Raw genomic sequence first — 16,168 nt, forward strand, 5'->3', positions numbered from 1 at the left:
TTTTTTGTTTTTTTTTATTTTGGATGTTGGGTTGGGGTATGTGCAAGGATTAATGGGATGGTCTCATAATATGCTTTGGTCTGGGTTGGCTTTGTTTGGTTGCTTTGCAGGGGCGTGGGGTTAGCTTGTCGGTTGGAGGGCTTTCTGGAATAGCTAGGTTTTTAATGATTTTTTGAAGGTCTGTGTTGAGGGTTCCGTTCTGAGTTTTGTGGGCAGTTTATTCCACAATGTGGGTCCTGCTATTGAGATTGCTTTTAGAGGTTTGGTGAGCCAGCTTGGTGGAGGGAATAGTTAGTAGTCCGGTGTTTTTGGATCGGAGATTTCTTTGGGAGTTGTATGGTATGAGGGTGTCCTTTAGCCAGTCTGTCTTTTCATTGTTGATGGATTTGTGTAGGAGGATTAGGGCTTTATATTGAATTCTTTGGGTTATGGGGAGCCAGTGGAGGTCTTTGAGTATGGGAGTGATATGGGTGGAGCGTTTACTGTTTGTGAGGGATCTTGCCACATTTTGCAGTAGTTGGAGAGGCTTGAGGGAGGAGGTTGGGAGCCCCAGGAGAAGGGAATTACAATAATCTAGTTTGGAGAATAGAAGGACCAGGAGAACTGACCGATAGTCTTGACTGAGTAGTAGCGGTTTGATTTTTTTGAGGACTTGTAGTTTGAAGAAACCTTCTTTTATTATTGCATTGATGTGTGGTTTTAGATTGAGCTCGTAGTCTAAGGTGACTCCTAGGTCTTTTATAGTTGTGATGAGTTGGATCTTAGGTTGTGAGAGTGGGAGGTCTTGGATGTACTTTGGGGGTTTGTTGGATATGTATAATATTTCTGTTTTCATGTGGTTGAGGGTGAGCGATATCTGAGTTAGGAGGGACACTTCCAGTTTTTCCCATTAGTTCATCAGTTTCCCAGTCTAGTGAGGAGGGCTTTCAGTTAAGTTCATGAGGTGGGGTAGTGACAAAAGCTTACCAGTGTGCAGGAGAGAGAGTGATCAGAATGCAGTCATGGGAAAAGGGAGGTATACAGAGAAACCTGTAATGAAGTGGAGGTTATTTAAAATACTGGATGGTAATAGGAAAACCGAATCAGAGAGAGCAAGGGGGCTCTTAAAATAGTGGTGGAGGGGAACTGATGCAATTCCCAGATCAGTCCAGACTCCTGGGTTTTGCCTCCCTGCCAGCAGGTGGCGACAAAGTTTCACTGACACTTTACATAACCCAATGTAAAACCTGCAGTCTGGAGAGAGAGGAAAAAATAAAAAGATTAAAAGATAAAAATTCTAGATCCTCCCAGGGGGGTTGTGAGGTCATGGTTAGGCCATCCCCCCTGGTTTGAGGCAGATGAGCAGGGGGTTGGTGACCCTTCTAATAGCTTGTTCAGGAAGTTTGTGGGATGGACCTCTGGTGTTCTTTAGAGTGAGTACATTTTCATTTGCCAAGTATTCAAGATAACACAAGTAGTCCTGATGGGATATATCCCAGAATATGGAAGAAGTTAATGGAGTACTGCTTATATACCTCACAGCTCTATTTAGCTTATCGCTTGAAATAGGAGAGATTCTGAGTGACTGGCAAGTAGTAAATGTAATACTGCTCTACAAAGGGGGAACAAAGTGGAAGTGGATAACTATATACCTGTTAGTTTGATTTCAGTAGTGGGTAAAATAATATAAATCTATTAAAGAATAGAATAGTGCAAAACCTTGAAGCCAGTAGGTTTCAGCATACAAGACAACATGGTTTTGCAAGGGGCAAGATATTGCCATTAAAACTTGTTTTGAGTTGATGAGAATGGTAAATTGGGGGGTGGGGTACAGTAGATGTGTCCTATCTGGATTTCATCGAAGCCTTTGATACTGTTCTACAGAGAGGACTAGTGAACAAACTAGTCAGTCCTTTCAATGCAATCAGTACCCTACAAGTAGTTCATAATGTGGCTGCTTGGATTTTGACTGGGTCACGGAAGTGTGATCACACCAGCACTAGCATTAGAATCATTACATTTAGTTACCAATTGCATGCTGTGTAAAATATAAGGTAGCCACTTAGTTCCCAAGACTCTGAACAATGAAGCCCTTGTGTGCATTGCTTCGGTGCTAAAATTCTACTATTCTGTTTGTTCTTTATGCTCTAGCAGTTAAGGTCAACTCAAGATTTCTTCCCCTAAGGAGGCTCATTTATGTGAGGTGCGAGAAAGGGCTTTTTTGTTAGCTGAACCTACTTTGTGGCATGCACTTCTAGCTAATCTTCAATTAATAGCGTGCCATAAAATGTTTAAAAAATTTTTTTTTTTTTTTTTTTTTTTTTACAGTAAGCTTGCAAAGTTGATGGTTAGCAGTAGTCGGGCTGTTCCCTGTACGTTCCCAGATCAGTCCAGACTCCTGGGTTTTGCCTCCCAGCCAGCAGGTGGCGACAAAGTTTCACTGACACTTTACATAACCCAATGTAAAACCTGCAGTCTGGAGAGAGAGGAAAAAATAAAAAGATTAAAAGATAAAATTTCTAGATCCTCCCAGGGAGTTGTGATGTCCTGGTTGGCCACCCCCCCTGGTTTGAGGCAGATGAGCAGGGGGTTGGTGACCCTTCTAATAGCTTGGTCAGGAAGTTTGTGGGATGGACCTCTGGTGGTCCAGATCCCTCATCCCCCATGAGATAGCAGTGGAATCTGCTGGCAGTTCTGCACTGCAGGTCCAGTGGAGCCGGGAAGTATGCCTTTTATACAGTTTGTCCTGGGCTGGGTTGCTAAAGTTTGGCAAAAGGAGACTGATACAGCCAGTGGTCTAATTCTTTTCTGATCTACCATGCAGCCTCTGCTCCTGGAAACTGAACCTCTGCACCAAAGGAAAGAATTGGTTTCTATGTATCTTTATTTGTTCTCAGAGAGTAAAAAAAAACCAAAACAAACAACAAGGAACTAGTTAGAGGATTGTGTGAGGCTCAGTTTGGACCACTAAAGAAAGCTATGGTTAAGGACTTGACTCTTAAAGTGGTTTTCTTGGCGGCTATTTGTTCAGCCAGGAGAATTTTGGAGCTCCAGGCACTGTTGTGTCAAGATCCCTTCCTATGGATGTCTGATTTGGAGATATCTTTATGCATTGTGCCTTCTCTTCTGCCTGAGGTAGTCTCTGCTTTCCATCTTAGTTAGACAGTAGAGCTTCCAGCTTTTATGGATTTGGATTCACCTATGCCTCATGCAGGGGAGCTTAGGCTCTTAGATGGGAGGCATATATTATGGAGGAATCTAAAGGTTACTTTTGATTTCCATAGATCACATCACTTCTTTGTAGATCATATCACCTCTTTGTACTGTAGAGTGGTCCAAAGAAGAGAAATAAGTCTAAAGTTACAATTGTGCTACTTTTGTACTTCCTCCTGTCACTAACATATCTTAAAAAAAAAAAAATCTTATCCTCCATTTTTTACCATATTAGCTATTTTTTTTCTTCACTTTGCTACGTTGAAGCACATTCAGGTTTGGTGGGGCAACCAAACACCCCACGTTCTTTAGGATTCTTTCCTAACAAGGGAAAATAAGTCTTGCAAGACCCTTAGGTTTTTGGGAAGGACTTCTGTCATCTTTCAATAAGAATAACACATTGCCATACAGTCTCTCAAAAACGAAATCCTTTACAGGAATAAGTGATGAAAATGAATAATATCAGCATGCACGCTAAAGAATGGTGCGAGCCGTACAGCAAAAACATGAGTGAGTGTATGGTTTGGAAACAGAATAGTTCAGAAATCACTGTCGCTGCAAATCTTCCCATCCTAAGTAGGGGTTTTCTTTACCAACAACTCCTTATCAAATAGGCAGTCTTTTGAAGATGGGGCTCTCCCCCTTTTTTGGTACCTGCTTTTTGGTGTGCAGATCTTTGTAGTGCAATACATGAACTGGAACGCTGTCTAGAATAGATGAGCTTCTGCTGACTCCTTCCAGGTAGCAGCTCTGAAAGTAGATAGCTCTGTCTGTTTGACCTTTCTCTGACTCCATACAGGAATTCAGTCTGCAAACTTTTAAAGTAAATCTTCAGTGACATGCAAGAGCATGGGAATCATTTCCCTTTCACTATTCTTCATCTCTTTTGGTTGTCTTCATCTCAGGATCCTCCTTAGACCACCAAGAAAACATTCCTATGTCCTGGAAGACCTGAGGACTCTGACCTTGAGCCTCTGTTACTTTCCCTAAATGAAAGAACATGAGCCAAAGTAGATTCATGAGTTTTTTGTGAATTCATTCTCCATGACAAGACACCTCCCACCGAAGAACATTACGTATTCCTACTGTGTCTGATCTCATACATCTAGTCTGAGAAGACTGATACATGTAGTAAGGGACTCTTTGACACCCTTAAACAAACTTTCAAATATCTAGTAGACTTCAGTGAACTACCGGAAGGTAGTATTTTCTATAGAATGAAAAGCTGAAGGATAAGGAGTCATCACATGATGCTAAATGGACGGGACCTCAAATGGAATGCAAGAAATTTACTTTTTGACTGAAAGAGTGGAAGACACCTCGGATAGATTTCTAGCAGAAATCTGAGAAAAAAAAATCATCACAATTTAAAAAAAAATCATCAGTAATTAATCAAAATAATGAAACTGCTAATTGCTTGAAATGTCTTAGTCTGTAATCTGCATATTTCAAGAGACAACTTTAATGCCCTTAGGCTGTTACAATTTTTTTTAATCTAATTTTTTTTTTTTTTTTGCTTCATTTCAGATTAGGGTTCTGGAGAGCTCATCGGGCATCTTTCATTTTATGCAGGCCTTGGCACTTCTCATGTGCCCTGTCAAGTAAGTGGAAAACCAGAAACCCTTCTATATTGTTTTTATAATCTCTTAGGAGGTAATTTTCAACGGAGTTATGTGCATAAATGTAACATACTATCGTAGCAATTTTCAAAATCCCATTTACATGCAGTGCCCTTGCAAAACATTGACAATTCAATGTCATATATTAAAGCAATTTTCAAAAGCCCACTTGCATGCGTAAAGTGCATTTACATGTGTAAAACCCAGTTTTAAGTTTGTAAATGTTTTTGAAAATTACCTCCTAAAAGTGCATTTACACACGTTTTTCTCATTCACGCCATCTTTTCTAGGCATTTCCTGCCTTCAGCTTCTTACTTCCAGATCCTTCTGCTGTTATCCTTATACTTGTTGTGAGGTGAATGATCGGGGGTCTTGTGGAATAAAGAATTAAGAGGGTCCTTTATCAAAGTGCGTTAGGGCATTATCGTGTGCGTTGGGGCCCTAACGTCTGCAATGAATACCGCATTGCAAATTGCGTATGCAAAATTTTTCACTTGTATTCAAGTGGGAGGCGTTTGAGCAGAGTAAATGGAAATGAGGGTCAGTGTGGCGTGCGATAGAATAACGCACAGCAATGCAGGTTTTAACTTTGGATATAACTACATCTTTTTCCTTTTAAATCTTCCTCAAATTGCCGGTACAATATAACGGTAATAGACGCATATCTCTAAAACTACTGGTCACTATCCAGCGAAACCCATGCTCAAACTGTGAAATTAATAAAGCTATAATTAAAAAGTGAACCATAAATATAAGAAACCATCATGGAATATAAGACAGGTTATAGAATGACGGAAGCTTTTACCTTGCCACTCTTAAAAAAAAAACCAACCCAAAAAAACCAAAAAAACAAAACAAACCCAAACTTGAATAGTGACAAGACTATGTCAACTGTCCAACGTGATGCAATGTTGGTGTCCCAAGCGTGTATGTTAAATAGCTATACGAGCTTTTATTAATCAGCTCCAAAGTTTAAAAATCAGTCTCTGTTCAGATTGGATCAGCTGTTAGTCCATGTTGCCACCCTGTATGGAATATTCCTTATTATCCAAAATGGCCCATCATATTTATTCAAAAGTTTCCTCTATTTCTCTACAGTGATTTACTATAGGTGCCTCTCTGTGAGCATTTTGTATACAATTCCTGGGTTCTGCCATTCGAATACAGAACATTTTTCTTTTTTCCAACATACATTAATGGGGGACACATAACCATATAAATCATTTATTATTATAATTATTAATTTGATTTATTACCCTGCCTTTTTGAATCAGAAATTCACCCAAGATGGGGTACAACAGTGAAATGGCTGCACAAAATCCAGGTATATAGAGTTTGACTTAGGCACATTTTCAAACGTATTGCTAACCTTTTAAATCCTTATTACTGCCTTCTTTAGATGTATCCATTTCAACCAAATACTGTGTATTAGCGGCATGACCATGTCCCTCAAGTAATGCACTGACAGTTTATTTCAATTTTGTAATGCATGCTTCCACAGAGAGGGGGGCGGGTTTAATATTAAAGACCTGGTAGAAAAGTGAAGGTAAGTTATTTATGTGTTGAGGGAGTTGCATAGAGCAGGTGCTGCTCCTGAAAAGGATCAACATTGTGTGACTGCCCTTTTTTTTTTTTTAATTTCTTTTGTTGTTGGTATTGTAACGAGGGCTCCCTATGAGGATCTTAATGGTCTGAGGGGCATGAATAGGATGGTCTTTTTCTCAAATATTTTGGTTCGTCGTTTTAGAGCTTTAACGATAAGTGTCAGTGATTTGAATTTGGGTCTGTAGAGGATTGGAAGCCAGTGTGCTTTATGCAGAATCTGTGTGATTATGGTTGTGCTCCTTGCATCCTTCTAGCCATGCAAAGCATTTGAATGATCTGAAGCTTGTGGAGGACCTTTCCTATAAGATCCTTGTATAGAGCATTACAATAATCCAGCTGCATGGTTACTGATGCATGGACTACTGTGATTAGATTCTTCTTCTTGGTGAAAGGGTGGAGTTTTTCTAGGCTGTGTAGTTTGAAGAGGCAGATCTTTACTGTCACCTGGATTTGTGGAAGCATGGTTAATTCTGAATCCAGCAGAATTCTGAGGCTTTTTATTTATTTTAGTTAGAGCTCGTATTCTGCGCATGGAATTTTCAGATCAGGGACTTGTTTGTGCATATTTTATATTCATAGAATCTGTTTTGTTTTACAGCCATTTAGGGATAGACAGAAAAACATGTATTTAGCTTTTTTTTTTTTTTTTTTATAGCTGTTTGTGGGTCTAGAGTCCTAGGAAATACTAGTTGGATGACATCCACATATATGTATGTGTTTATATTAGAGGTTCTGATTAGCTGTGCAAGACATTTTATGAAAATATTGAAAAGGATTAGAGATAGTGCAAAGCACTGGGAAATTCCACTTTCTGAGGTCCAGGGCACTGATGGCTTGTCAGTGAAATTTATATGCTGCCTGTCAGATAGATAGAAACGAATTGAACATGTTAGGAATTTGCCACTTATTACGGCCTCAGCTAGACTTATAGGGCCCAATATTCAAAGATATCTGGTTAGCCAAGTTATCTGGATATTGCTTATCTAGATTTCTTAGAAGGGATGTTCAGCAGCATGGCTATGCTGCTAGATATAATCTGATAAGTACTAGTTATCTGGATAAGTTATATCTGGATAATTTTAGACCTGCTATTAAGTAGGTCCTACTTATTCAGTTAACTTAACCGGGTAAGGCTGGATATAGGTCCTTATCTGGTTAACATAACTGGATAAGTAGTGCCACCTCGATACACTCATTTCCTGCCATTTGACTATCCAGTTTTCTACTTAATTGCATAAGTGATTTATCCAGTTAGGTGGTGGCCACTGAACATAGCCGGGTATTCAACAGCCACCACTTAGCCTGATAAGTCCTACTTATCTGGCTGTCTAGCACTAAATGCGCTTTCAGGATTGGGCCCAAGATGTAGACATATATTTGATTGAAATACTTGGCAGAATTTTGTGAATTCTTCTTTTTGTTTTTAGAATTTTTGATATTCTATCATTCCCTCATTCTATCTAAAAATAAACAATTTAGAACTTTGGAATTATAGGTATAAGCAAAGAATCAATCTGCATTTTTATTTATTTATTTTTTTTATAACCCTTTATTTAAAATTTTTTGACATAAATCAAGAACATATCATAAACACATACGTATTCGTATCAACATGACAGGTATCTGAACAAGCCTCATTCTGGCAAGAGACATGTACAATATGTAAATCAATAGTGTCCTTTCCGTACCCACCAATCTCTATCATTTAATTACATCTATGGCAGGGGTCGGGAACCTTTATGGCTGAGAGAGCCATGAACGCCACATATTTTAAAATGTAATTCCGTGAGAGCCATACAAGACCTACCAAATTAATTTACTACAACCCCCTACTCTCCTGATGCCCCCCAAGACCTGCCAAATTAATTTACTACAACCCCCCACCCTCCTGACCCCCCCAAGACCTGCCAAAAGTCCCTGGTTGTCCAGCAGGGGTCCAGGGCTCACAGACAAATCTTTAATAAAAAAGTAAAAATCTAACAAAAACCCCCACCCTCTTGACACCCTCCAAGACCTCCAAAATTAATTTACTACAACTCCTAACCCCTCTCCCCAAGACTGCCAAAAGTCCATGGTGGTCCAGTGGGGGTCCAGGAGCGGTCCGGGAGCGATCTCCTGGACGTGGGCTGTCGGCTGCCAGTAGTCAAAATGGCACCGACGGCCCTTTGCCCTCACTATGTCACTGGGGGCGACCAATGGCGGCGGTAGCCCCTGTGACATAGTGAGGGCAAAGGGCCGTCGACGCCATTTTGATTACTGGCAGCCGACAGCCCTTTGCTCTTACTATGTCACAGGGGCTATCGCCGCCATTGGTCGACCCCAGTGACATAGTGAGTGCAAAGGGCCGTCGGTGCCATTTTGACTACTGGCAGCCGACAGCCCAAGTCCAGGAGATTGCTCCCGGACCGCTCCTGGACCCCCGCTGGACCTCCAGGGACTTTTGGCAGGTCTTGGGGGGGGGGGGTTCAGGAGGGTGGGGGGTTGTAGTAAATTAATTTTGGAGGTTTTGGGGGAGTGTCAGGAGGGTGGGGGGGTTTTGTTAAGATTTTTACTTTTTTATTAAAGATTTGTCTGCGAGCCAGATGCAGCCATCAAAAGAGCCACATCTGGCTCGCGAGCCATAGGTTCCCTACCCCTGATCTATGGGTTAGATAGATCAACCTGCGAAAGATACAAGAATGTTTCAAACTTATAAGCTTCACATTTTAAATCAAAGCATAATTCTTCCAGGTTTGCGGTATCACATACCTGTGCCAGCCAGTATTGTATGTTAGCTACCTTCTGGAAATTTAGTCCTATCATAAATCAGGCTGCTAAAAGGTGTTTTCTCACCATGGGCCTATTTTTAACCGGGATACAGCATTTTTATCTTTAAGGCAATGTTCCCTAAGCAGATCTGGATCTAACAGATTAAAAAATGGCTTCCACGCAGCCTAATATTAAAAGTTAATTTCTCAATTGAATAACATACCCTCGTTTGGAACCTAGCCACTGTCATGCCTCTCCTCTGGGATATACGTGTTTACATTTCTGAGTCTCATCTCCTAGGGCTTCTGAGGCAGACAAGGCAGCATTTTGGTAGCCGGTCTCTGCACCATCTCAATTTTATCTATATCCTTTGGGGAAATAAGGCCTCCAGAATTGGATACAATACTTCAGGCAAGGTCTCTAGCAACTTGTACAACAGCATAATCACTGCCTCCTCTCTTCTGCTAATTATACCCCTTTATGTGCCCCAGCATCCCTCCCGCTCTGACTACCTCTTTATCGCACTGTATCCCTACTGTTCCATTGGATGTAATAACCCACAAGATCTCTTAACTATTTATGGACACCAGCATTTAACCTCTTATGTACTATTTCCTTGAATTTCTGCTCCCAAACAGGTAGATTTTAAAAGTGTAGCTCGTGCAAAAAAAGCCCCATTCACCCATATATGGGCCACACACAAGCGAAGCGAATTTTAAGAAGCTGGGAAGTACGTGCGTACATACCTGTGTACACATCAAGAATAAGGAGGCAGAAAGAGGCGGGGCATGGGCGTTCCAGGGTGGTGCCAAGACTTATGTGCATATCCCCGAATTTTTCAAAGGCTGAACATGGCAGTGTGCGCCATGTTACTTGCATAACTTTACTACTGGTCCTGATGAGGCGCTGGTACTGTTCCTGATGAGGTGTTGGAGATTTTGAGCCAGAGGGGTCCGGGGGGGGTGGGGTGGGGTGGAGAAGAGAGAATGAATGACAATCTAACACCCTATATATCTCCCACTGATGAGGGGCACATTCAACTCTGGGTGAGGTTTGAGGGGTGTGGGGCGTTGTTGTATTGGTCTGCCTAGGGCACAAGGGTCTGTAGGCCGTTGAAACACCGCCCTCTTCCAACAAAACTCATACCCTATATATCTCCAGTGCGTATCATTTTGCCGTGCATACTTGCACAAGTGATGAGAGAGAGACTCTGTTAGAGAGACAATTTGTCACCCTATATATCTCCAGTGCGTATCATTTTGCCGTGCATACTTGCACAAGTGATGAGAGAGAGACTCTGTTAGAGAGACAATTTGTCACCCTATATATCTCCAGTGCGTATCATTTTGCCGTGCATACTTGCACAAGTGATGAGAGAGAGGGAGACTCTGTTAGAGAGACAATCTGCCACTTTACACTGGAGATATATAGAGTGACAGATTCTCTCTATCTCCAGTGTAAAGTGGCAGATTGTCTCTCTAACGGAGTCTCCCTCTCTCTCATCACTTGTGCAAGTATGCACGGCAAAATGATACGCATGTACTTACACTTAATTTTATATCGTGCGTGAATCTTTTCTCGCGTGCCCAATATGCGCGTTTATGGGTGCATGCGGGCTCCTTTAAAATTTACCTGAAAATGCAAAACTCTGCATTCTTTTTGATTTGAGCTAAACAGTTGACCACTGTTCAAGTTTCCTTAAATCACTTCTCATTTCATTCGCTCCCTCAGGCATTTCCATTATGTTACCGATTTTAGCATCTGCACAAAGACAAGTATTTATTCCTAATCCCTCTGCAATATCACTCATAAAGATATTGAACAGGACTGGCCCCAGGACCAGTCCCTGAGCCGTGCCACTAATCCCTTTCTTTCCTTAGTGTGAATTCCATTTAACACTACTTACTATTGTCTAGTATTCAACCACTCTTTAATCTAGGTTCACCTTTTTTAATGTTTGTGATGGGGCTTGTGATTTTGTTTCAACTCAGAATTGAAGATTTCAAAAGGTAAAAGTGGGGAATGATTTGGGCAATCTGTAATTTGTGTTTTGCATTAAAACATAATTTCTGAACTAAGCATACCTAGCTGGATATAGAACAGTCATATGCCTGCATCTTGTTGTGAAAGCTAGCAGCCAGGACACTCTTCAGGTTACCTTCAAGGGTGCAAGTCCAGTTTTTATCCAGTAAGATCAAACAACGAGTAGAAACAAAAACCTTTCCCCTGAGATGGAGACAGAATAATAAATTGCAATTAAATTATATTCATCGTGTGTGTTGAATTTTTTGGTCACAGAATTTTTATCTGTATGTGGCTGTGTTTCTTGCTGCTCTTAGTATAATTACTATAATGTTGCACCATCCTTGTTTACTTTTTCAAGCATTGGGATGAGTGGAGAGTGAATCTGACTTTAAATATAATATGGTCTGAATACATATACTATGACTTTGTTTCCTCAGAAATCGAGCTGAATTCATGTGCCATATGAAGCCAAATGAAAGGAAAGGATCCTCTTCAGAGAAAGAATCTGGAAACTGGACGTTGGTAGACGAGGGTGGGGAAGAGGTACTGTTTTTAACCTCATAGTTACATGGTTATCTTGAAAGAAGACCTGAGGCCAGTCATGTCCAGCTTTCCTCCCAGTTGCCTAAAACTCATTTCTGCATAATAATCCAGAGCAGTGGTTTTCAGCAGGACACATTCAGGATATTCACAATGAATATACTTAAGATGGATTTGCATGCATGCTTCTATTATATATCGATCAGTCTCATGAAAATTCATTGTGGAGTAGATGTGACTCAGTTATTTACACTTTCGAATAATAGAAGGACTAGGGGGCATTCCATGAAGTTAGCAAGTAGCACATTTAAGACTAATCGGAGAAAATTCTTTTTCACTCAGCGCACAATAAAGCTCTGGAATTTGTTGCCAGAGGATGTGGTTAGTGCAGTTAGTGTAGCTGGGTTCAGAAAAGGTTTGGATAAGTTCTTGGAGGAGAAGTCCATTAACTGCTATTAATCAAGTTGACTTAGGGAATAGCCACTGCTATTAATTGCATGGGATCTTCTTAGTGTTTGGGTAATTGCCAGGTTCTTTGGCCTGGTTTGGCCTCTGTTGGAAACAGGATGCTGGGCTTGATGGACCCTTGATCTGACCCAGCATGGCAATTTCTTATGTTCTTATGGATGAGTGTGTCCTGCCTAATTGATTGAGAACCATTGATCCAGAGGAAGGAAGAAGAACCTGTGTATCTTTAGAATATGCTGAAGAATGGTGAAAAAATTCCATCTTGATTCCAAATATGGAGATTTACCTGAGTTACTGGATCAGCACTTTTCTTTGAAGTCTAAGTCATCATCATGCACTAATCCTGTTTTCCTCCAAAGCCTGATCCAGCTTTCTTGGAAGCTGTTTAGTGCTATAGCTATGACCATGTCTGACAAAATGTTCCTAATTTTCTGCTAATATTTATGCTTGGTGCAGCATTAGATATGAATGTAAAATTCTAGTGAGGCTCGTGAAAAGTCAAGATCCTGATTATTAACAGCTTAATCCATTTTATAAGGATTCAGTCATGTAAAGAGGGGCGCTTTTATTAAAATAGAAAATGGATTGTAATTGTAATGTTGGTAATGAAAAGTAATTGGATCTATCTGAGAATATCCCACTTTTTTTTTTTTTTTTTTTTTTTTAAGTAAAGCAGTAGGAAATAAAGGTCACCCTGTGTAATTATAATATTTATAGTTGTGTGCAAAAGTTTAGGTACCTTGGTTAAATTGTTTCCATTAATCTCTTAAGTGAACATAAGTGACACCACCTCCTACACAATACAAAGTTAAATACAATATTTTTGTGCAGTTCTTAATGTAAAACTACTATTTGCTGATCTTAATAGATTAAAAAAAAAAAAAAATTCAATATAGTGTGTGTAAAAGTTTGGATACTCTTTCAGTTGTTGTATTGCTACTTTTTTTTTCTCTTAAGTTGTTAATAAGGTCCAAAATGTTGATTGATGTGTTAGGCCTTCAGTTAGAACTGTGGTTCTCAACCGGTGTGTCGCAACACACCAGTGTGTCGCCAAGAACACGCAGGTGTGTCGCCACACTTCCCGGTCCCCCGCTGACCCAGCTGCTCCCCGGTCCTCCTCCGCCCGGGCTTAAAATTCTGTCAGCCTGGGTGTTCCACCCAGGTTTGTTCCACCCAAGGTTTGTAAAGGCAGAACAGCTGGAGTCAGCGGCACCGGCATGGTCTCTTCTTGCACACACCACACACACCAGTCTGCCTGCCTGATCATTCTCTCTTTCTCTCTCACACACCACACACACCAGTCCGCCTGCCTGATCATTCTCTCTTTCTCTCTCACACACACCAGTCCGCCTGCCTGATCATTCTCTCTTTCTCTCTCACACACCACACACACCAGTCCGCCTGCCTGATCATTCTCTCTTTCTCTCTCACACACCACACACACCAGTCTGCCTGCCTGATCTTTCTCTCTCACACACTACACACACCAGTCCGCCTGCCTGATCATTCTCTCTTTCTCTCTCACACACTACACACACCAGTCCGCCTGCTTGATCATTCTCTCTTTGTCTCTCACACACCACACACACCAGTCCGCCTGCCTGATCATTCTCTCTTTCTCTCTCACACACCACACACACCAGTCTGCCTGCCTGATCATTCTCTCTTTCTCTCTCACACACTACACACACCAGTCCGCCTGCCTGATCATTCTCTCTTTCTCTCTCACACACCACACACACCAGTCCGCCTGCCTGATCATTCTCTCTTTCTCTCTCTCTCACACACCACACACACCAGTCCGCCTGCCTGATCATTCTCTCTCTCTCACACACCAGTCCGCCTGCCTGATCATTCTCTCTTTCTCTCTCACACACCACACACACCAGTCCGCCTGCCTGATCATTCTCTTGCTCTCACACATGCTGCCTCACTCTGTCTCATAACCCCCACCCACAGCACACACAGAGGTACAGCACAAGGTAGCCGGTATGCTGCTTTTAAAAGCAGAGTCCTGACAGGCTGGCAACTGCAGCAGGAGTGACCTCCCCAGCCCCACAGCGCTAAGAAGGCAGCACTCAGCTGTTCGCTTGTGCTGTGATCGATCGCGGCACAGGGCAATCAGCTGAGAATATAATTCTATGCTTTTCTCCCCACCCCAGCCTTTCTTTTTTTTTTTTTGTTTGATTATTATTATTAATTTTATATTTTCTTGCTGGTGTCGCACTGGCAAAGTGGCCAGCCAGCATCGAATGCGATTTCAGCAGCAACATGCATGCATGGCCTTTTCTTCTTCCCGCATGCCCGGTAAACATCACTTCCTCTTCCGGGCCACAGGGGCGGGAAGAAGAAAAGGTCATGTTCCTGTTGCCGGCTTCCACAAACACTGCTGCCGTTCCCCCTCGGGGCTTGAATGTGCTGATAGCCCGGGCTGGAATGGCAGCAGTGTTCGTCTCGCTGAGGTGAAAGGGAGGGAAGAGCAGTGGCTGCGTGACGCACCTGCTGGTAGTGTGTCGCGACACACCAGTTGAGAACTGCTGCTCTAGAGGACTGGAGTTGGTTACCCCTGGTCTAAAGTATGCAAAGCCAAATCGTGATAAGCCTGAATCTTCTTGGAACAAAGTGCTTTGGACTGATGAAATTAAAATTGAACTGTTCGGTGACAACCTCACATGATACATTTGGAGAATAAAGGGTGAAGCATTTGAAGAAAAGAACACTTTGCCAACCACTAAGCAGTAGGGTGGATCCTGTTATGCTTTGGGGTTGATTATACTTTAGGGTTGTGGCACAGGAAATATTTTGTGGGTAGAAGGAATGGATTCAAGTAAATATCAACATCTTCTAGAAAAATTAATGTCCCACTGAAGCTACAAAGAGGATGAATATTTCTGCAAGACATACTTAAATCCACCATGAAGTACTGTACTTGCAGGAAAGAAAGATGAAGGTTTTGCAATGGCCTGTACGGTCCCCAGACTTGAATATTACTAAAATCTGTGGGGGATATCTCAAACATGAAGTACATTCAAGGAGACCAAAAAATATTTTTGAGCTTGAGTTCTGCATGGAAGAGAGGCATAAACATTCTAAAAGCAAGAATAGAAAGAATCTTAGCTGGCAACAAGAAACATTTGGAAGCGGTTATTTTCGCCAAAGGAGGTGTTACAAAGTTCATACTGAGAGGGTGCACAAACCTTTGCACATGCCATATTCATTGTTTGTTTTTTCTTATTTTGAATCTTAAGAAAACCTACAAATAATAATTATGCAGTAAAATTTGCAGAAAGATGTCGTGTTTAACTTTTTATAGCATGTAGAGACTGGATCAATTTGTGCTCACTTAGAAATTCATTTAAACCTACGTTTTGATCTGGGTGCCTTTATATATAACTCTATACACAACTATAGGGAAGGGCTAAAAATGTGGTTTGTAAATTGCGTTGGTCAGTTATTTTGTATAAAATGTCACTTATTTGTTTCCTGTAGGATGAAGATCCTGAGACCAGCTGGATTCTTCTTAGTGAAGATGACTTGATTGCCCTATTGTCTCAATTTCCTTTTCATGAAGCTTTTCAGTATTTACTTGGATTCAGTTCCAAAGGTAAATACATTTGATACCACTGTCTTTATTTTGAAAATTTTTCTCACATTTATTTTTACATTCTTACACAGCTTCCAGTAGAATTGTTCAGTGCGAATTACATAGTGAACACAAATGGAATAGTATGTTGACAAATTAAAAACAATAGCACAAATATAAAACAATAAAAATAACTTTAAAAATAGCATTAAAAAAAACCATATAAATGCTTAATTAGCATATTCTTGCTTAAAAAGAAAGGCTTTTAGCATTTTCCTAACAACCATGAAATGCTGCTCCACCCTTAAACCACATAGTAACATGTTCTACATTTAATCCATCTTCGTTCCCTGTCCCGTCCAGACAGCAAGCCCAGGCATTTCAGGAG

At 41.1% G+C, this 16,168-nt stretch overlaps 1 protein-coding gene across 1 annotated transcript in view; it reads left to right on the forward strand.

Annotated features, from left to right (window-relative positions):
* The window catches only part of EPG5 (ectopic P-granules autophagy protein 5 homolog), a 335,394-nt gene that overhangs the window by 21,155 nt on the left and 298,071 nt on the right, over positions 1 to 16,168 (forward strand). Inside the window, exons 6-8 of the mRNA XM_029580866.1 lie at positions 4,720 to 4,793; positions 11,627 to 11,732; positions 15,687 to 15,801. Coding sequence (XP_029436726.1) covers positions 4,720 to 4,793; positions 11,627 to 11,732; positions 15,687 to 15,801 — 295 coding nt within the window. The remainder of the gene's footprint in view (positions 1 to 4,719; positions 4,794 to 11,626; positions 11,733 to 15,686; positions 15,802 to 16,168) is intronic.

Source organism: Rhinatrema bivittatum, chromosome 1 (assembly GCF_901001135.1).
Source record: "Rhinatrema bivittatum chromosome 1, aRhiBiv1.1, whole genome shotgun sequence".
Classification (NCBI taxonomy): Eukaryota; Metazoa; Chordata; class Amphibia; order Gymnophiona; family Rhinatrematidae; genus Rhinatrema; species Rhinatrema bivittatum.